Source organism: Xiphophorus hellerii, chromosome 12, assembly GCF_003331165.1.
Source record: "Xiphophorus hellerii strain 12219 chromosome 12, Xiphophorus_hellerii-4.1, whole genome shotgun sequence".
NCBI classification, from domain to species: domain Eukaryota; kingdom Metazoa; phylum Chordata; class Actinopteri; order Cyprinodontiformes; family Poeciliidae; genus Xiphophorus; species Xiphophorus hellerii.
In genome coordinates, this window is record NC_045683.1 from 18,240,912 (window position 1) to 18,263,685 (window position 22,774).

Here is a 22,774-nt window from a genome sequence, read left to right on the forward strand (position 1 = left end):
TAGATACATTATTAAAAACATACTGTTTTTAATAAAAACATAAAAACATATTGTTTTTAATAATGTGGATGTTTTTGTAATCCAAATAAAAGATAAAATTGTAAAACTTGTGTACATTAATCATCTGATTTAAGTAACTCTACTTTTCTTTCAGTTAAAAAGAAAACTATTTTATACTTGGTGTAAAAACGCGGAGGAATGTTTCTTTTATAACTTTGAACATTGTTTGCTCAACACAGTGATCGTATTTTTCACCTAATTAGTTCATATCTTGTTTGTTAATGATCGCCCGTGTTTCTTTGGTCTGTTTGTCTGAGGACAGCTGTGCCGTGACGTCATCAGCTCCATATGAATCAAAAATATGGCGGCTGCCATGGAGCTGAGATGCTGGGGAGGAGACTGGGGGCTTCCCTCTGTCCACACCGACTCTCTCGTAGTTCTGGTAAGATCCCCGTTTGCTCTCAACAAACTCAGCCTGTTCGTCCACGGCAGCTTTTAACAAGCCGGGGTCCCTTTTTCTGCTTTCGTTAAGAGTGCCTCCTGTTGTTACCTCTGGTTAGCTTAGATGCTAACGTAGCTGCTGCAGTTTTGTTAGACACAGTGGGAAGGAAGCTCTGTGGGATGAACAGATGAAATGTCCTGTCCGGCTAAATGCTGCAGCTGCACAGAAAGAGCTGCTGCCCGCAGAGGTTTGTCCTTCATGTGTAGCTGCCTGTCAGAAGTCACTCCTCTTTTGAATAAATGTTGTCCTTCAAGGTCAGCCTGATAAAACTCTTATTTTTATTTCTTTTGACTTCACGTCAGCTTATTTGTTAGCTAGTCACTGACCATAATTCAGCTATTAAACCTGCAGGAAGTGTACAGTAGCGTTTGATTGCTGTAGGACGTGTTGTTGTGTCATTGAACACATGCAGTAACAACTCTGGCCACAAGGGAGCACTTTTTCTTATTTATAGTCATAATATAGTCATTTACTGTATTTTAAAGTCTGTCGTATAAACTACAGTGTTAATGATAACAGCACATTTCAACCTAATATTTGTCAAAATATTTAGACTAAAATTTTACATTTTTTTCACATAATCTGTTCTCATTTTAGTTCTTACTCATTTTGCTCAAAAAATATTTAGTAAATGTCATCAACTAAAATATGAAGTTAAAATGTATGCACTTTTCTTAACCCCTCCTATATCTGTAAGGACATTTACTTCTTTACACTTACACAGATTAAATATGTGTCCTACAATGAAATGTAACTAAAGGTGTATTTGGAAACAACTTTAGATTAAATCTTATTCTTGAGTTTAAGTAAAAATACTCAGTTGCACATTTCTTCCAATCTGTGTAGAGTATTTTCACAAATACAGTTTTTATTACGTTGTATATTTGATCTTAGTGTACAAGTGTATTTTTGTTCAATATTGCTTATCTTTATGTGATTCAGTAATAAAAAAAAATGCATCGTATCAGATATTTTATGGTATTAATCCCTGTTTTGAAAATGTAATAAAAACTGATCTGAGAACATTTATATTTATTTATTTTACATATTTTGCCACTTATTGTTCATGTCCAATTTGGATCTTTCAGTAGACATGGACGACCGTTTTTTTTTTATCAAACAAAATGCAGCAGCTGTAAAAGTTTTACTGTCACTGATAGCGAACCCCTTTCAAGTCAACGTTTAAAAACTCGACCTGCGGCTCTTAAACTGGCTTCTGTTTCAGATGCCAAACAGATAATTGAAAACCATTAAACTTTTTTTTGTAAATTTTTTCGTACAACAATAAAAGTCTCAAAGATGTCAGTTTGTGCTTTAAATGATCTGTATTGTAATATAATCCAGTTCAGATTGGACAAGTGGAGATGTTATCCATTCTGAAAAGCTGTGAAATAGTCCTTTACCATAGTGTAACGTATGAAAGATGAATATAACCAAACATGTAAATGTTTTGTCCTGTCTGGGAAAAATGTGGAATTTTGAAATGGATAAATTGTGAGAATCCTGCTGAAAATATTGACCTAAAAACAGTTCTTAGACAATGTTTTCTATCTGGATTTGTCATTTCTGCAAAAAACCTTTTGATACAAATTTGATCAAATCATCAATTTTCTCTTTTTCTTACCAGTTTTTCCTTCTTTATTCCCTCCAGGCCTATGCAGAGTTTTCGGGAGCGAAGCTCTCAGTTTCTCCTGTGGATTGGACATGGAAAACCTTAACAGGTGGGCCGCAGCGTCTTGTTGACCTGACCTGTGCAGCTCTGTGGTCAGAGTACCGTAACAGGAGAGGAGAGTGCTCTTCCCTCCTGAGGTGGTTTGTGCATTTTAAACATTGGTAAACTGTTTAGACATCGACTGTATTCATATCTTATTCACAGAATCTGAAAGTTTAGTTTCTAGTGAGAATGCTTTATATCTCTATATCTGTATTATCACCTTCAATCTGCTCATTATTTTTTTCTCTTTTGTCCACAGCGAGCGTCCCAGAGCTGGTTTGTGGAGACACCGTTGTTCAGGAACCAACACAGATTCTGAACTTCCTGAGGAAACAGGTGACTGGGTCGGCTTGTTCAGGATCTACACAGTGATGCAACTGAAACCAGTTTACACACCCCATATAAAAAGACATATAAGAAGGGGAGCACCAAGAAATCAGCCAACCGATACATGAAAAAACAATCTATTCTACCTTCTGATAGGTCTGAAAATCAGCCACTGTCCCCCTTTTGGTCTGCTGTGAGAGAGGGCTGACTGACCGGGTCATGTTTGCACATCCGCGGTTAACAATAGTCCTCCCATTATTGATAATTTAGCGAGTCTGACCAGGTATATGCAGGTCAGACATTTTGAAGATCGTTGATCTGCCAGAAAACAGTAATTGGTGCACCCCAATTGTATAGCTGCTGTTTCTTACATGAAATCAGAATAATCTTATGATTTCTATTTGATCAATAACAGAATATTAGGATAGTATAAGCAGCTTTGCATGGTTTACTTGGGCATAATGGTAATTGAACATATTTACCACTTTTGGGTACTATTTAGATTATTTCATTGTTGCTTCTATTGCCAAACACGGCTTTGAAATTTAACTACAGCATACACCAGTTGTAGTTTGCACTCTGAACACTAGTTGGCAGCACAGTGCTTGCAACTTAACCTGTGCAATGTGAAGAATAGACATCAGCAGCTGTCGTGGCTGCATTACTAACCAGAAGCAGTTTAAGGTGATTTTGTACCAGTGCTGTTAAACCCAACAGACCTAAAAGAAGAAAATAAGATTTTTCACGCGTATTTGACAGAATGAGCAGTAATATGCTTTAGTGTTGTTCTGTTCTTGCAGAGGTTTAATGCAGACTACGAGCTGACAGCCAGACAGGGAGCAGACACAATGGCCTACATCGCTCTACTTGAGGAGAAACTGCGACCAGCTCTGGTACCAGCGTTACCTCTCTCCTTTTTTTGTTTTCAAATTAAAAAAATGCAACGACAATTTCAAGACGATGTTTTTGTTTCCCACAGCTCCACACATTCTGGGTGGATGCAGAGAACTACAGCAACCTGACACGGCCGTGGTTTGCTTCCCGCTCACCGTTCCCGCTAAACCTTTTCATTCCGAGTCGCCTTGCAAATGTCGCCCTCGCTCGCATCCTGGTAACCAGAGGAGAGGGGCTGCTGCACAGAATCTCTGAGGTGGAGGGAAAGGTAAATCCGTCCAAAGCTGTATCGGCTCCAGCTGGTTTCCAGTCAGATGTCGGGATTTCATGGGTGATGCTTTTTTTCTGCTTCACATCAGATTTACAGTGATGCTAAAGAGTGCCTGAACCTCCTCTCCTACAGACTGGGAACTGCAGACTATTTCTTTGACAAGCTCGTGAGTTGAATCACCTTTTAGCAAATCAGTTTTAAGCGTTTCTGTAAGTTATTATCTCTACATAGGTTGATATGTCGTTTACACAGCCCAACCAGTCTGGATGCCTTTGCGTTTGGTTTCTTGGCTCCGCTTCACAAAGCAGACCTGCCCAGCAGCCCTCTGCAGAGCCACCTCAGACAGCTGGACAACCTCACTCGTTTCTGTGACAACGTCCTCGCAGCCCACTTCAGTCCAGATAAACCCCGTAAGATTGCTGCATGCAGTGGAAATATTCTGTAGGACCTAATCTTGTTGAAATCACGTCAATAACGAGGATGCAAAACTAACACAATCACCTCTTTGCTTCTTTGCACCTGCTTTACTTTTCTATTCTAATTCATCAAACCTTTCTCATTTTGCTGACTTTTGTTTCTTCTTCTCTGTGTGTATCATCCTCCTTCTACCTCTCTCCAGGTCTGCTTCCACCTGTTCAGGAAACAATGGATGCCAATCTGCAGAAACTAACACAGCTTGTAAACAAAGAGTCCAACTTAATAGAAAAGGTGCTTCTGCTTTCCATTTCTCTTCTTCTGTTCATTGGATGCTCTCAGCAGGCTCCAACACAGTCGTGTATTTAGATATTAAGTCGGCAACACAACATTAAAAATAAAGCAGTAGTTGGTGTCTGCAAATTCTTTCTCATACATGATTTTTAACTAGTTCATACCAGTGTGGCTCTGTCTTCAGATAATTTTAATGAGGATTAGCTAGTAGGGCTAGCAACGCTCAGATTAACCTGATATGTCTTCCTGTCTGCAACATGAAGGGTCTCATCAAGCAAATCTAATGAACAATCCAAACAATTCTCAGAAAAAAACCGTTTCCCTAGAGATTTGATTATACTGTGCATCTTAATGGTAGAGCTCTGAGCTGGAGAGAAGCGTCCACACCTCCAAATTGTACATGTAGACTGGCTGAAGGAAGCTAGGAGGAAATTGTGAATTTTTAAGGCCAGATCGTTATATTTAGTGATGCTAAGGGGAGTGGCAAAAGTTTTTAGCCTTGTTGTTATTAGCTTAAAGACACATTTAGGCAAAGCAAAGATTTAGGCAATATGAGCATCTTTTCATCTTATCTTGCAGAAATATGTTCTTTGAGGCCAAACTGACCTGATGTGACTGGAATATTTACACTTTAAAAACTCAAGACTTGACTTTACCCAGTGACTCAAACTTTTTTGTTTGTTTGCTGTTTTAGCCTGTGATGTTCACAGGTTTGTTATCAGCTCAGAAGAATCTGTTCCTGCTGCTTCATCATTTTTACCAAACTTCTTTTACTCTGTAACTGAACACTGTGTTATATAACTTTAGATCGTTGATTAGACGACATGCATGCAATGAGAAAAATGGACTTGTGAACATTTCTGATACAGAATGTTACACCAGGTTAAAATAATGTGTAAAATGCCATCTGCTTCACTTAGGAAAAAAATCTCTTTATTTACATATTTTTTTCATGCAGTTGAAAACAAAAGATGGTGTGTTCCTGTCCACAGTCAGGCTGAAATAGATATAGAATATAGAGACTACTGTACATCCGCAGTGTGTGGCATAGTTGATGGTTGAGCAACAGTGAAGCAGGAACACAGAAATTGTGTTTTCCTAATTTGTTGGGAACATTTGAACGTTGTTAGAGATCCTGGAATCAGTAAGGCAATCGTTTTAATGGGGTTTTTAAGTGTCTCTTGGTAAATTTCTACATTAGATATTTGCACAAAGAGCTGAATTGCTTTTTTTTAAAATTGTAGATGGATGACAACCTTCGCAGCAGCCCACAACACAAACCTCACAGAACCGAACCCAAACCCTGTATGTCTTCTTCAAAGAACTCTACCCCGGCATAACGCCCGACCTTCCAGCTCTGATCCAGCTGCACGACTCGCCAGGCACCGCCGTGTTGACCTCAACCAAACCCAACATACTGAGAAGGGGGGAAAAGCTCATGAAACGGGACTACTGTGGCTGAAATGGAAGAATTTCATTAATCATGTTATTAAGACTGTATAATTAAGAGACTATTTTTATGACAACGACGATAGATTTTAAAGATGTTCATCAGAAACGAAGGAAAAGTGCATGTGAGATGTATTTATAAAAATGAAGAGAGCATGCATGTGGTCAAGAGTGGAAATCTACAAAGTGGTGCGGGATGACGAAGACGCGAAATATTGAAAGGGACGCCAAAGGAACCGAAACGTCCAGAGAGGAATATTAGTGGTGCAGACTGCCTTTCTTTTACCGTTCTGCTGATTTTATTTAAAGGGATAAACCTCTAAGTTCTTCCTGTTTGAGTTGATCTCTTGCAGTCTGTGTTGTGGTGCAGATTTTTGTTAAAGCCTGAGAATATTTAATATCCGTCCATTTAAAAAGCGTTATTTACATTGGAGGGTAAATACCGAGAGCACAAGATGTTTTTTTTCAGATTTTGACATCGGCTGTAAAATGGTCAGTAATTTCTTTTGCAGTAGTAAATCTAAAGTCTGCATGCAATCAGGATGGCAGGTATTTAGTCTATTTATTTTTTTTGGTTGAGGGTTGCTTGCATAGTTTTAAATAGGATGATTATAATTGCTTTGTTGCGATTTCCTCCTATTAGGGCTGATCAGCTTTTGTCAAAAACATTAAGGATTTGCACTTTAAATCGAGTTGCTCACGCATAACATTTGGGACTAATTCTGTGTGTGTGCATATGTGTGTCTTATTGTGACATTTAACAATCAAACCACCTCGTTTGTTGCCTTCATTTCTATGCAGCTGGTTTTGCACATTTATTTATTTTTTTCTGCCATGTTTTGCGTGATTTGCTGTGCCTGTTTATTTCCTCTGTTTAAACCCAAGTAAGTCTCATTAGCTGCTTTGCTTGTTTATGGACTGAGTACTATGAAGTTCTTCATGCGTTAACAAACCCCATCTTTTCCATCTTCTGACCAGACTTCCTCACATTCAGTGTTACATTCCCTCTACAGCGCCATCTTTTAGAAATATTTTTGCTGCCAGTCAACAGATGGTTGCAGTGTGCCTTCATGACTGCTGGTTTCTTCTTCCAAATGTTCCTGTGAGTTTTTATACACACTTCATAAATGATATTTCCCATGTTTCTTGATTTTGTTCATAACATGCCTTTACATTATTTAAATACAAAAAGTACCAAACAGAAACAACATCTGTGGGGTTTTTTTTTTCTTTTGCAAACCAAACAGACTTCTGGTGGCATTTCCAAACATTTATCCGTAAACAGCGAAAATGATTCCTTCAGTTCACACGGACAGGTTTTTGGACGCCTCGTGCTTTCTCGTAACAACACCCACCTTTCCGATAAATGTGGTCCCTTGTTTGGATATTGGAAGAGACACAGAACTTCAGTCTGGTTTTGGCTGCAGATGTGGAAAAATGACGCTTTTGTTGACATCAGATACAGGCTAAGTTGGTCTTGTAAAAGAGGCTCCTGCTGAGGTGCGTTAGTTTTGTAACGCCTTGCAAAAGTATTAATACCTCTAGAGATTTTTCATGTTTGGGTTCATTACAAATACAAATGTCAGTGTTTTTATTGGGGTTTTTACAGAGATTGTCCTGAATTTAGCTGAAACTATCTACCCATCAACTCTGACCTGCTAAAGAAAAACATCCTTCCTCACAGCGTGACGTTGAAGTGTTCAACATGATGTACGATGGTAGCATGAAGAGCAAAAAGTTACATTTTGCTCCCACTTGAGAAGAACACCTTGTATACTTTTGCTGTCTTCCATATATGACTTAGCCAAACTGAACTTGGCTTTATTTTAACAATGATTTTTGTTTTCAACCAGTTGGGTGGATGTGCAGCTGTTCCACACTATTCATTTTCAGATGTGAGATGTTTGAAGCTTGAGATGTTGTTTTATAGCGAGAACTTCTCCGCTACTTTTCCCCTGGCCTTTCTGTTATGCCCCCTGTGTGTACTGGATTTTATTTAGGAGTGTCGGAATATAGAGGCAGAGTACAACTATTAGTTGGAAAAACTTATTTTTTCTTCCCACTTTGCCATAAGCACAATTTGTTGTTGGTTTATTGTATAAAATCTCTTTGAAATACTCTGAGGCTTGTGGCTGAGCTACGATACATTAAATGGCTAGGAATATAATTTCCCTTTGAGATTAATAGTATAAAAGTACTTTGAATTGAATACTTTCCCAAGGCACTGTAGACCGATCCAACTGTGATCAATTTCAAGGTGTTCATTCTTTTCTTAGGAAAAACTAGAAAATTGAACTAAAACCGTTCCCTGTTACAAAACATTAATTTTTACTTGAGCTATACCAACAAAAATCTCCTAGCCACTCACCTACAGGAAGGCAGAAAGCATAATTTCAGAAAAGTCAGGCAGCAGCAGAGCAGTCCAACTCCTGAAGCCGAGGCCACTAAGTGTCCTGATAGGTTGCATGTGTGTGGCTTCCTCTGTCCCACTTTCTCTCCTCGCTTAGAAAAGGTGTGAGTGGCTGCAAAATAACTGAACATTGTCGCCTCTGGAAAAGTACAACAGTGGGTGATGTTAGGCTTCAAAAGGCCTTTTTATTTTTAACATAGAAGTTTGAATTAGTGAAATAGATCAGTAAGTATTAGTATTTCTACAAATGTGTGAGTCCTTTTCATCGTACTGGTTTAGAGTGAAGTCAGGCCTTGTTTTATTATTTCTTTTTGTGCAGGAGATTTCTAGGGAAAATGTACAGGAAAACATTACAGCAGACGGCGTGTTGCGGCCCTCTAGTGGTGAAATGACGTTAAACCAACAAATTATCTCTTTTTTGTCGATGGAAAATATTCTGACTTTTCACAAAAGAAAATTATTTTACAAAATAAGAAAAATAAAGAGTTTCAGTAACACATAAGGCTGACGAGACACCACTTCTGTTTAAAAAGGTTATTTACAAAAAACAAACAAAGAGCCACAACAAAAAACTTCACAGTATGAAACAGTTTGAAAGGTGCAACTATCAGCTTGGAAGTATAAACTTACAGTCGTACTATGAGAAGAGAAGCCCTGAACTACATACACAAAATGCAAACGATGTTTGATTTAACAACATGCCCACCAGATCATGTAACATGTAGAAAAACATAAAACGGTTTTAAAACAGTACAAAACTCAAACATGGATGAGTCGTTACAAAATTACCACAGCATTTCCATTGTCTCTTGAAAAAACAAAATAATCTGAAAACTTAGGTCACCCTCACTGAGACTCTCCAATGTCCAAGACTATTTGACTACAGTTGTAACAGCTTCACTAAATTTAATCACATTGGTTTTACATGGAAGGTTTCTGCACCTCCACCACCACTTTGGTGATAATGTGTCGGGAGGGAACTACAGTCATAATGTTTTCTTCCTCTTCCTCATCCTTCGTCATTGCTGAACATGCCAGGAGTTGTCTTTAGGAGCAAGAGAAACACATTTTGAAACTAAATTTCATCCCCACGAACTCTGTCAAACGGTATGTGAAATTTGGAGGTGTGCGCATCCAAATTTCACATTTTGCACATGTTGAGCTCTTTGTGCAAGAAGAGCGAGAAGAGGGAGGGTGTTTAGTGTTTTGTTTTTCAGAGTGTGAATTGTTCACTTCAGCAGTTTGGAGTCATTCTGTTGTTTTTTTTTGTTTTTATTTTTTGCAGCTGAGTCATCGCCATTTAGCTGGTGTCACAACCTCGCCTTTCCAAACTCAGTTGCTCAAGACGTTTAGGTGTGTCTGGGCCACACTTCACGGATAAACCACCACAGCTCCATGCAGCACCCAAACCCAGATAGTTAGTCACCATGACACCGACCCATAACTATCTCACCACAGAGGTTTGGAGCATATTTAAAACTGTGGGCGACATGTTCTGGCTGATTTTATGTCACATTGCTGTCACAGTCTGGTGCGAAGGGGAGGTTTATAACTTCTGCTATAAGATATAATAACACATTTAATTTAGTTTGCTTCTAAGAAATCAGTTTTGATTGTAAATGTATGTTTTAGAAAAAACGCACATTTATAATCAGGTTACTAACGGTATTCTCCAGCAGTGGTCATTTTGAGTCATTACAAACTGAGATCATATAAAACCAATAAATGTCCAGTGTTTTTCGTAAACCTTACAGTGAGCGAGGCGAGTGTCAGAGCAAGCTGTCCTTTGTAAACTCGGGTATTTCCGGCACCATGCAGACCTGCAAGCTGCCTGGCTGATCCAGGGCCAGAGCAGGGCGGCAGGGCTGGCCGCAGCGCTGCGGGAAGGAGCCCAACAACTGGCCGCTGTGGGCGTTGTAGAAAGACAGACATCCCAGCTGGTGGTCCAGGAGGGTTCCCACTCGCTCAGGACTCTCAGTGACAAACACGGAGGACTGAACGTCGCTGTGGAGTAACTGATACCTACAGCTGGACAGAAAGAGGAGCGTAAAGACTTTAGACTCAAATCATAACAAGAAGTTCCTTCATAATGAATAGTGGTTTTCCTTTGCACACCCTGATGGTCCAGGACTGCACTGCAAGCACCATGAGGAGCTGTTTTCCCCGAGTGCGCTCTTCAGATTATCTGCACTGCACGTTACTCCAAGCCTGTAAGCTGGACTTTCTGACACCAGTGTCTCCCAGTAGTAGATCCCTCGTGGAGGCAGCAACTCACCCAGGATGGACAGACACCTGGAAACAAACAAACTGTGGCTACATAAAATTTTACCTACAGGCTACGAAAAGCAGCTGTTTCTGGGTCAAGCATACTCCTTGTTTGTGGCGTGGTGAGCGTCATGGGAGTACTGCAGCTTGGCGTGATCATCTGACAGCTTCAGAGACGGGTGAGCAGAGGACTTTAGCAGCTGGAATCTGGTCCCTAAAAACAAGACAGATGTGAGCAAAACTACATAGAAATTAAACAGCCACAAACAAATACAGAGATTTAAGGCTTTTGTACCTTTAGTGGAAACGAGTGCAGCCTCACTCTGCTCACTGGCACCAGCCTGATTCACAGCTTTGATGTAAAACAGGTAGTTCTCATTCGGCTGCAGGACGACCGTCTGCTCACACCCTTCGATTCCCGTGAGCGATCTGAAAACACACAACCACATGCAGCACATGCATTGCTTTGACATGTACAGTACAGACCAAAAGTTTGGACACACCTTTTAATTCAATGAGTTTCCTTTATTTTCATGACTATTGACATTGTAGATTCACACTGAAGGCATCAAAACTATGAATAACACATGTGGAAATATGCACTAAACAAAAAAGTGTAAAACAACTGAAAATAGCCCTTATATTCTAGTTTCTTCAAAGTAGCAACCTTTTGCTGTGATTACTACTTTGCACACACTCTGCATTTTCTTGATGAGCTTCAAGAGGTAGTCACCTGAAATGGTTTTCACTTCATAGGTGTGCCCTGTCAGGTGAATAAGTGGGATTTCTTGCCTTATAAATAGTCATGAAAATAAAGAAAACCCATTGAATTAGAAAGGTGTGTCCAAACTTTTGGTCTGTACTGTATGTTATATATAATAAAATGTAACAGAAAAAAATGCACTGTAAAGATAGAGTGCCTTGCAAATGTATTCACACCTTCTAAAATGTTTCACTTTTTGTTGGGTTACAACCACAAAGGTTCACTTTGTTTAATTGAAATTTAGTGTGATCGACCATCACAAAGAAGAGAAATACTGAGAAACTGGTAATTAATAGAAAAACAAAATGTTTTGACAGTTTTTTTGCAAAAAATCTTAAAAGTTTGTCTTGAACATGTCATTAGTGCCCTTTACTCTGATACCCATGAATAGTTTAATCTCAGTATCAATCCAGCAGGGCGATTAGTTGTGCACTCCACAAATCCGATGTTTATGTTCAATAAAGAACAAATTTATTGTTAAAATAAAGCCGCTAAAAGCTATTTTCAATTTACTAAAGTCATATATGTATGTGGATGGAAGAACATACCTTGCTCCAATGGGACCAAAATTGAACTTTTGGGACTTTATACAAACACCGCACCCTGAACCCTGAACGCACCATCCCTACTGCAAAACCTGGTGGTGGCAGCATCTTGCTTTGGATATGCGTTTCTTCAACAGAATCAAGCAACTCAGAGTTGATGGGATGATAGAGGGATCTAAATACATCGTTTGTTTCCCCCCAGAGTTGTATTTGTAAAACCAATTAAAAACTTTACATATCATTTTCTTTCTACTTTGTGTTGGTCCCCGAGATAAATTCCCAGTGAATTACATAGAAGTTTGTGGCTGTAATTTGACAAAATTGTTTGAAGAACATCCATATTTTGGTACCAGAAATGAACTGTTTAAGATGTGTGTCATTCCCACCAGGAGATCCCCACCTGAGTCCCTCTCCCTCCAGTTCATACTGTCGGCAGTACTCCAAAGTGTAACTCAGTCCTGGAGACGGATTAGTTGAGCTCCACCTCAGCGTGGCGGAGTCCCACATGACGCTGCTGTGCTCTGTGTCGATCGCTGGCACAGAAGGAGCTGCCAGAAACAACAGCAGGAAGGCAGGAAACATTTAAAACACTGGATATAAAATTCAAGCTCTTTCCGGCGTAAAAATAAGAGAATTAAAACAAAAAGATTCTGCCGTTTTATCAGCCCAAATGAAAAGAAAATTAAACTTCAAGATGTGTGCTGACCTGTTCTGAAGATGAGTCTGTCACTGGGCAGAGAGCAGCCTGTGTAGTTGACGGCCATCACCCACACCTTGTACTTCCTGTCAGGCTCCAAGTCCTCCAGAACGCAGTAGCTCTCCTTCACCGTCACGCGATATTCCTCTGACACAGCTGGACGCAGTAAAATCCACCAATGGAAGTATATATATAGATATACATATATATAGAGAGACATTTTTAAAAATAACTAACTCCCTGATTTGATCAGGGAGTTAGTGGCAACTCTAACTTGCCACTAACTCCCTGTTCTCACCTCCTTGTGGATCCTCCACGCAGTAGACCTGAAAGCAGTCTATGATGTCTCCTGGACTGACTTTCCAGTAAACGGTGACGCTGCTGCCGGAGGCTGAGCCGCGCTCCTGGGGCTGCAGAGTGGGCCTCTGGGGCACTGAGGGAATCACACCATCAGCAACCGGAACAAATGCAACACAGACAGAGACATGCAGAAGATTCATGTGCAGAGAGAGAGAGAGAGAGAGCTACCTGGAATCCCTTTGCGCTGTGCGAGGTTTGAACTTGAGGAGTTGGTCTTGGTGTAATCCTCGAACACCAGCAGTCCCCTTAGGACCCAGCTCCAGCGTCAAGGCTGAGTCCAGAGCAGTTTGGAGTCTGTCCGTACAAATGTTTGGAGTCAGGATGAGTTAGTTTGGGTTTAGTTTCAGAAAGCCGGACATTTTGTAGCCTGTTAAAGTGATTTTATTATGGGCTCTTTGGGTTTTTTAGTGTTTATCAAAAAAGAAAATCTGCAAAGATTTAACACTGGACCTGAGAAGGAAGCTGTCAGCTAGTAGCTCTTTGGGAATCACCCTGTGGTGCTAAAATGTTATACATCTATCAATGTTATCTTTCATTGATTCAACAAAACAGGAGGGAAATAAGTGCCCTTCAGACAAAATACTGTAAAAAAGTGCCAAAATATTTAATTTAAAAGTCATATAAGTGTCTGAATGGTGCAAATGTCAGAGGAAATTAAATCAGTACACAATGTATCTTGTGGAGCTGAACAAGTTGAGCAAGTTTTGCATGTGCAGAGCAAGAAACGGTGTAAATACCTTGCGTGAATGTCTTCTGACGACTGGTGGCAGAAAAGATTAAAGATCTTTGTTACAACGTTTGAATCATTTACCAAACCGATAAATCCAGTCAAGCGCGTGTCCAGGACTTACTCTGGCGTCCGTCTCAGCCTCCCTGGCCGTGGTATCCAGAGTGGTTTTGGCCGAGTCTATGTTCTCCTGGTAGGAGACGATCTTGTCATAGAGCTGCTCCAGCTTGGCTTTCTTCTCCTCCTCCATGCTGATGGACATGGTGTTGTACTGCTCCATCACCAGAGCCATCATCTCCTCGTTCTGCGCCCGCATGGCTGCCTGGCTCTCCGTGAACTGGTCCTAGGACAACAGGAGAGTCGAGACAGAGAGAGAGCGTGTTTGGATTACACCGGCTCGCACGGCGACCAGATGCTAAAAACACCGTACCTCTACAGAGTTGTAGGCCAGCTCCAGCTCGGACACCAGGTCCTCGATGTTCTCTGATCTGGCTTGAAGCTCTGAGATCCAGCTACCCAAAGTCTCCTGTCAGACAAGATCAAACATATTCTGTACCTAAGAGAACAATAAGGTAGGTGCAGAGTCATAATGAGCATCACATAAAAGAACAATCAAGGTTATATGCACAATATATAGTGGGCTCTATGTCCTATTTATACCCATATTTTACCCTCTGCAAATCTGATCATTTGGAAGAGGAGCAAGAAGGAAATCCTGACAAGTCAAATTTCAACTTTGCCATAAATCATGTAGAAAAAACCCTACAAGAATATGTTTTGGTTAGATGAGACCAAATTTGAACATGTTTGGCCCAAATAAAAACTCCACTGTGGTGGGAAAGTAACACTGCATGTCGCCTTCAACGCCATGAAACATGTGGAGCCAGCACTGTGTCTTTCATAAACGGAAACAAAGAAGCTGGTGACAGGAAGATGAAAGGTGCAAATGCAAGCTGACATGAAACAAAACCTGACAGAGGCTTTAGATTGAGGGATGAGGTTCGACTTCCACCAGGAAAATGACACAAAATTGCAGCCTGAGCTAAAATAGAATGGTAAACATTACAGCATCTTCAGGTGGTTCAACGACAAGCTCAAGAATGATGTTCACAGATGCTTTGCCTCCAATCTGTCTGAGCTTTGTTGTGAAGAAGAATCAGCAAAACATTCTGTCTTTATGCTAGTAAATCTGATAGAGATGTACCACAAAAGACAAAAAAAGGGCTCTGAATACAAATGTACATCTTTATGAACCACTTTGTATTTGTTGTCACATGAAATCCCAATGGTAGCGGTATAGAAACTGTCGAACGGCGCTACCTCCTAGGACTGAACCCGTTCCAAGTGTTTCAGCTTCCATCCTCATCTGTAAGCTCCGGACACTGATCATTCCCTGACAGCAGGAGTCCACAGAAACGTCTTCACAGGCTACCCTGAATGAGTGAGTCTGCTCTCTCTGCCTGTGTTAAGAGGCGAGGGAGGGGAGAGTCCATTCTAGCCTCAGAAAACTGGCCCGGATTCAGATTTGCTGAGTTGTTTTGGTTAACTTGTCGGGATCGGTTTTCTGCTATGTGGAGGGTCTGAATGGGCTGCACTTCTTTCCGCTGCGTTGCAGCTTTGATCTTTTCCTCAATCGCTGTCAAGCTGTCAGAGTTTTACATAAATACGGCGTCACATAAACACTCAGCCCGGTTCAAATATCATCTGGAAATTATAAGTTCGCATCAGCTTCCCTTTCTTTCATTTACTCTCAATTACACGATGAAATGTAGCAGGGATGCAATTGGAAAAGGCTGATTGCAGGGTCACGTTTCGTGGAGCTGTTTTGCAAAGTCGAAGCTTTTGCGGATTCTCAGTTCCACGCAAAATCCTTTTCTCTGATCGTTAGAAGGTATAGTCATAAATGAAAACATTTTTTTGTGACGCCTTACTGATCATGAGACAGAAAACAAGAGTGGGTGAACAGATCGCATGTCAGTCTCTGCTTCCTAATGTCACACCGAGCCTTTTCATCCATCAAAGTGGAGCTTTGCATCATAACAAGTCAATGTGCTGGCTGCAGTCTGAGAGTCTCACAGGGTCAGTGGACGATTTATATCTGAGTAACTCAAGCCTTGTGAATTATGTGAAACGTAGCCCTGCTAATATGCACATTACTGACCCATGTTGTAATAAAGTAAAGGAAATGTGTGATAACAAACTGCTGTTTGATTTCAGCTTGTCAGAAAGCAAAAAGGCCGATTATATTCTGTTCCATTCATTGTAGCATTGCACAACAAAAATGCCTGAAAAAGCGTTTGTACAATAGAAGAAAATATTTTGTATTTCCAATGCAAAATCATCCAGATTGTACATAAAACTCAACCGCTCTCTGCATTTGCCTGTTGAGTTTCCATTTTACAATATAAACACCTGGAACTGATTGGATAGCGGCTGTTCAAACGGACCAATCAGAAGAGAGCTTGTTTTGCTGAACTCAGTCTCCAGGTGTGGGTTTAAAGAGGCCTGCTAACTATTTTAACTATACATTGAGAGAAGTTAGAAAGAGCTAATATGCTAACCACTAAAAGTACCCAGTGGAGCTGCGTTTACATGCACACTCACAAATGCACGCATTCATAAACTGATACACAGATTGGCAGGCAATCTGGGTGCTGAGTGCCTTGCCCTGAGTCACTTTCTCATGTTGCAGAGGAGGAAACTGGAATCAAACCCACAATCTATTGGTTGCAAGAGGACTACTCCCTCAATGGGCCACATTCATTTTTAAATAAAGAGCAAATTGTACAGAGCTGACACTGAAGGGGAAAAAAGCCTTTTTGTGGGATTCTGTAAAAAAAAAATTGGGAAGACTAAACACCATGCGGGAACCTCCACCAGCAATACGTGACCTTTTATCACCCTTTTCAAATAGTCAAAGGTTGTAAAAAGAAATGTTAACCCCCCAAACATTATCATTTGCTTGCATTAATCTAATTTGCTAGTCTTAGCTATAGTTTTACATGTCTTAAACTAAGTCAATTGGAGTTTAACAGATAGGAAATCCTGGGAAAGTTGTGTGTCGAGTACTGATGGATGTGGACAAACATTAACGGAAAAAAATAACTTAAGAGAACTTCAGTGTTCTGGTTATTGTAAAAGAGACACATATCTGCGCATATACCACATAAAAAAGATACATAATAACCTTTTTATACTACTGTATGACAATAAATTACAATACATTTCCTTATTTCCGAAATACTTTGTTTTTAATTTACAATTAAAAATGTTCACGAACTTTGAGTGTAAACCCACATTTTATTGGATACGAATATGATCAACTAACAGTTGAGTCAGTGGAGAAACTGTAATTCAAAATTATTAATCCTAATATCTTTCTTTGGGCAAAACATTCTGACTCATATGTGAGATATGAGCTGTTAGGCTTTTTACTTTGAGTTTACAAAACATAATCAGATATGTGGGCAAAACATATCTGAACAACAAAACAACATGTGATTCATGCAGCCTAGTTTTTATTTTTTATTATATTGCATGGATTCATGTTAATGAAGGACATCTGATGTAATCTGGACACTTCCTGTCTTTTGTCTTCCTGCTGTCAAAAAGTAGAAAAATGCAAATCTAACCCCAAATAACTTCATATCCAAGGTTTAACCCCTTTCACTGACCTTGACATCCTCATAGGCCTTTTCCACTGAGCAGACCTGGTGATCGAGATGCTCTGCAGACCTGCACTGATCCTCTAGCAGCAGACATCCACAGGTGTGACAGAACCAGTCCATGCCCTGCAGCTCCGCAGCCAGGCGGGCCTGACTCTCCTCCTCTGCATCAATAATTTCATAATCTGCTTCATTGAGCTCGTCCTTCTCTACCTCCGTCTCCATCTTCTCCTCAGGTCTCCGATGGGACTCATCATCTTCATCTTCTTCTTCTCTCTGGTTTGCAGATTCAAGAATAGCTTTTGCATCTTCCTCTCCGATCACTTCATACCCAAGGTCATCGACCGCTTCTTCCTTACTTTCAACAACAACTGTGTCACTTTCCTCCTTAATTTGTTCTGCATCTTCACTGTGCAGATCAAGACAAGGCTCTGCTTCCTCTTTAGGAAGGTTTATTTCTGGTTTGTCCTCCACCTCCCGTAGATCTGTTTTTTGTTCTGATTCTTCTGCATGTACATCATCTACACAAAGCTCAGATAAATCCTCCTGAGGAGTGAAACTTCTCAACAGAGAGTAGGTGAGTTTGTCCTCTTGATTCTCCAGGTCCTCAGTGCTGGCTTCTTCTTCAGGTGCAGGTAGTTAAAGGCTTCAAGTCCAACTCATTACTGGAAAGTTCTTCTATTTCTGCGACTATTGGTTCTTCTTCGACTTGAGGCTCCGGTGCCTGAACTTCAGATGAGATGTCAGGTTCAGGAGTAGAAACCATCTCTTTAATAATGTGCTCTGACCACTGATCAATCTGTATGTCCATCTCTACAGCCTGTCCTTTGGGAACAAGGAGGATTAACTCATCACCTATATTCACTACGTCCTGCACACAGATCCTTACGTCCTCTCCAGACAGTCTAGTTGTGGATTCTGCTGTTTGTTGCAGGTTGTCTGATTCACAGTCAGTTGTGTTTTCTTGCTCCGTCTGGTGATGTTTGTTGGTTTCTTTGGGCTTTGCAGGTTGGGTTATTTCCCCTGAAGTCTCAGTGTCAACACCAGACTCCAGATCAACAGCTGCAGGCTTACTCTGCTCAGAAAATTCCTCTGTTAGGGGCTTGAGATGATCTTCAGCCTCAGGAGCAAGCGGTATTGCCTCTATGACCTCCTGTACATCAGTCTTAACTTGGTTCTGGATCTCTTCGTCATCCATTGCTTTCTCCATCACCTCCTCCACTGTTTGCACTGCGCAGTCACAGTCAGTGATGACTTCTAGAGGGGCCAGCATCTGCAGACACTGCTTCTTTGTCCTCATGCACAGATACTTCAGAGGGTGCCTTTGATTCTGTGAGGAGTTCAGTTGAGGTGAGTGTTGCAACTCCAGTTTCTTTCACTTCAGCTACTACTTCAGGTGGATATTTCTCACCAGCAGCCTCCATCTTTGGCTCAACAGGGGCTCCTTCTTCACACGAGCTCCTTTCCCTGGTTTCTGACAGTACAGTGGGTTCAGTGTTGGCTGGAGGATCCACTCTGCTCTCAGGTAGTGTGGATGGTGTTGTGTCTGGTGTCACCCCAGGAAGCCCAGACACGTTTTCAGCCTCTCTTTGTGGCTCACATGGCGGTTCTGTTTCAGTAAAACTTTGTTCAGTGACCGTCTCATCTCTGCCCTGTGAAGTTTCATTCACTTTTGTTTCCATCTGGGGAGTTTCGATTGATTTTTCTGTGCTTGGCTCCACTGCCTGTTCCTCTTGTTTACTCTCCTTCTGATCCACTGATTTAGACACCTGGCATGGCTCTTCTGGGATTTCCCCTAAACCTTCATCATGGCGTCTCACTGATGATTGTTTTCCTTCTATTTCTGTTTGATGTTCCTCTTTCTCTTTAAGTATTTCACGCTCCTCCCGTGTCTCCACATCATCGCTTTTTATCATTTCTGCCTCTTCTTCATCTTCTGCTGCTCTGATTAAGCATCCTGTCATTTCAAACTTATTCTGTGGCCACATCATCCTCCCCCCAGCCTTATCCTCTGATGACTCTGACTGAACGTCCACCGCTGGTGTTTCATCTTTCAGCCTGAACTTCTCCAGGTACCCATCCGCCTCATCTGAATCTGACAGCCGCCTCTTGTAGGATTTCTCAGACACCACACTCTCCGCCTCTGAGTACTCTTCATCACTCCTTCTCTTTTCCCCCACAGCATCCTCATAGAGGTCTGAGTACATGAAAGACATGGCAGTGGGCTCCTCCTAGGAGAATGGGGTCAATGATCTTGGGGGGCCCCGGGGAGATAAAAATAGGAGTAAGGATGGTCTCTTCACTTTCAAACAACACCAAACCACCATCCATCATTGATCGCTGGCTCTCACGTCTTGATCTCATCCTTTCAATGCCTTCCTGCTTCTCCTTCAGTGCCTCTATGGGAGGTCCTTCTCCATAGAAGACCTCATCCAGGTGTTCCCCAACTATGTCAGCATCTGTGACAAACACAAAAGAGTCTTCGGACACAGACGCACCATCCTCGGTTGCCTCCTTTAAGGATTCCTGCTGCTCCGTTTGGGCTTTTCCAGGCGACTTCTCTTCCTCTTGCTGTAGCTGTGGAGCTTCCTCTCCAGGTATTGCCACATCCAAAAGAGTGAACTTTTCGATGTAGTCAATGTCAGCAATGCTCTCTGTCTCTGACGTTGTGGATCCAAGCAGTTTGTCCGGCGATGGCTGTGAAGTTTCTTTTGAGGCCTATTGAGAGATTGAGATGACTCAAACCCAGAAAGACTTTCTCATGTTTAGATCTGCAGCATGAATAAAGTGAAAATAAAAATATCTCAGCTACTTACCTCAGCATGATCCGGTGTCTGCTCTGCTTCCAACTGGTCCCTGTGATGTGCCCAGTCATGCTGGTTTCTGGACCTGATCTTTGGAGTCTGGTCTAGATAAGACAAATTGTCCTGCAGGTCTGTAGTCTCCTCTTCGTCCACAGTGGGAAGTTTGGACGGCACTCTGATGTTGAGAATCTCATATCCTTCACATATCAAACTGAACAGCTGCTGATCTTTGGATTTTATCTCCTCCAAGTCATCCTCTGTTGGTGTTTTCTCCTCTTTGATGTTAGGGAGAGAAACTTCTACCATCTCTGGTCTCTCTACTCCCAAAGCCGAAGCTGACCTTGAACTACCAGGTCGGCTTAGCCGGTCTCCCAACCTGCTGCTTCTTCCCCCGGATCTCGTCCTCCTTCGGACCACTTTGTCCTCATCGAAGACAATGGTGATCTTCCCCGCACCTCCTGAGCCTTCCATGCTGTAAGCCTCAGAAGTGGAGCTCGCCTCCGATGCCCAGGGTGTAGAGCAACGGCTGGAGGCCGTCTCCCAAACAATACCACTGTCCTCACTCTGAACTGTCACCATGGAAAAAGACGGGTCCACCATGAGGCACTGAAGTTTGGGCTTCACGGACTGGTCCTGGATGACTTCTCGCAGACTTGAAAAAGAGAGAAACAGACAGAGTCAGAGGCAGGAGAGCAGGCTGTTTGTGCCATTCAAGTGCAAGAGGAGATCTTTCTGGCTCTGCTCTTGGAAATCCGAGCAGAGAACAAACTAATGAATCAAATCAAAACACATTTGAGCAACACTGACCTGGATTCATGTCTTGCAGCTTGACAAATATGAGGTGAAAATAAGGTAGCACATAATTTTACTTCTTAAGAGGATTACTCGAGCACTGTAGAACTGCTGTGTTGGGACAGATGTCTAGAGCCAGGCTGCCAAAGTGAGAGATACTCCAAAAACCCTGAGCTGTCCCCTGGGCTATGAATACACCTCGCCCCTTGCTGGGTTACGGTAAGGTGACGTCCACAAAACGTCATTCATGTAATGCTCAAGAAGAAATACCTGGCTTTCTCAGATATACCCAACATACCAGTGTCTTCCATTATTTATGACAAAGCAAGGTCAATTCAAAGCATGATAAATGAAAGGTGAAACATTGAGTCAGTGTTGCTGACGCACCCCAATGTGAAGCATTGAGAGAACCTGACTGGGTATTTAGGTATTAATGCTCTGTATATTTTCCTTCTTTGGAAAAGTCAGTAATGTGTAACAAATTGAAAACACTGGTGTTTCATCTGCAAAGATAGGAGAAACCTCTCAACACAAAAGCAAAATGACCTATTGGTGAAGTTTATCAGCAAGTAAATCAGGCTGAAAAAGTACCTGTTCTGGAGTTCTTCCACTTCGTCTTCATCATCCTGGCTGAGAGCTTCATCCTGAAACTCCTGCAGCTCAGTCATTTCAGAGTCCAGACTTTCAGATTCCTCCATTTTGGCAATTTTCTCTGGTTATCTTGCTTTAAGCTCTCCGAGGTTTGGTTTTTTGTGTGTTTTAGACTACAGTTACTCCGAATTGGGAGTTGGTCTGTCTGTTTGTGTCATTCAAAGTTGTGAGCTTCGTCTCTGACTCAGAGAGGGACAGAAATAGCGTGGGGTATGAAAACAGGGGAGTGTAGATAAGAGAGGGGCAAAGGAGACATAAAGAAAGGCTATAATTAATTAGTTAATTAAGATAAACACACCTGCAGGTGGCCTGAAACAGAGACCCAGATTTTCAGATGGTAGAACAAGTCTTTTATGACGCTGCACCCTTGTGAGGTCCAGTGGCTCATGGCCAACAGAGGTAATGTAGCTTTAAATTCAAAACCCCCGTTTGCCAAGTTATAAATAGGCCTTGTGCTGAAACTGTACCTCTGCTCCCCTTGCTGCTGGTGAGATGGGGTACTTCTCAAAAGCAGACACATGTTTTGTAACATATCTGCCACCTAGCATTGCTGGCACTATGCTGGAGTCATAAAATTAGGCTTAATAAGCCGTCAAACCACCATAAGTAGAAACAATCAACTAACTGACTGAACTAACTCGACAGATGATGACTCATAAGATTACCTTTCCTCAGACACAATGCGCCATGCAAAAGTATTCATAACCCTTTAAACTGTTCACCTTTTGTGAAGTTACAGTGACAAACTTTGGTGCATTTTATTGGCGTTTAGACCAGTTGATACTTATAGTATCCAGTTGAGAGTTGCTGGGTTATCAAGAGAGCGTCTACAACTTTTCCAGGATATTACAAAAGAACTTAAAACAATATCTAAAGCACCTCTGGCCTAAATTAAGAGCAGTGTTGATGATGTATTCTGTTCTACAGCCAAACCCAATGGTGATCAAAGAGAACATAAAGGTTCCTCTTACATTTTATTAAAATATTCAAACATGACTGACTTGTAGCAAATGGAATGATGAAGTTGGTCCCTTAAAAGAAAAACCTGAAGGAGAAATATGGACATCAGCTTGTGACCGTTAGGATATTTACATGTTTTGATCACCTGTCAAGTTCCCCTCTGTGGACAATAAAGGGTATTTATATTCTATTCTATAAGACATTTTGAGAGCTAACACAACTGCTAGATTGGGGAGACTTGTAACCTTAAACAAAATACTCATTTAAAAC

At 41.3% G+C, this 22,774-nt stretch overlaps 2 protein-coding genes across 2 annotated transcripts; one reads left to right on the forward strand and one right to left on the reverse strand.

Moving 5' to 3' along the window:
- The first annotated feature begins 151 nt into the window (after positions 1-151).
- Positions 152-7,073, forward strand: mtx3 (metaxin 3). The gene is made up of 9 exons (XM_032579156.1): positions 152-442; positions 2,154-2,223; positions 2,476-2,552; positions 3,344-3,436; positions 3,523-3,705; positions 3,797-3,869; positions 3,957-4,118; positions 4,328-4,416; positions 5,661-7,073. Exons 1-9 carry the CDS (start codon positions 362-364, stop codon positions 5,754-5,756), a joined length of 924 nt encoding a protein of 307 aa, XP_032435047.1. The 5' UTR covers positions 152-361; the 3' UTR covers positions 5,757-7,073.
- A 1,371-nt stretch (positions 7,074-8,444) lies between these two features.
- On the reverse strand, positions 8,445-21,879 carry cmya5 (cardiomyopathy associated 5). The gene is given in 16 exon segments (XM_032578334.1): positions 8,445-10,303; positions 10,391-10,567; positions 10,646-10,754; positions 10,836-10,969; positions 12,249-12,396; positions 12,555-12,701; positions 12,844-12,978; positions 13,074-13,152; positions 13,154-13,199; positions 13,722-13,975; positions 14,063-14,158; positions 17,307-17,936; positions 18,548-19,528; positions 19,530-20,015; positions 20,114-20,753; positions 21,485-21,879. Coding segments are annotated over 16 exon segments (4,428 nt in total). The 5' UTR covers positions 21,592-21,879; the 3' UTR covers positions 8,445-10,044.
- Between the last annotated feature and the right edge of the window lie 895 nt (positions 21,880-22,774).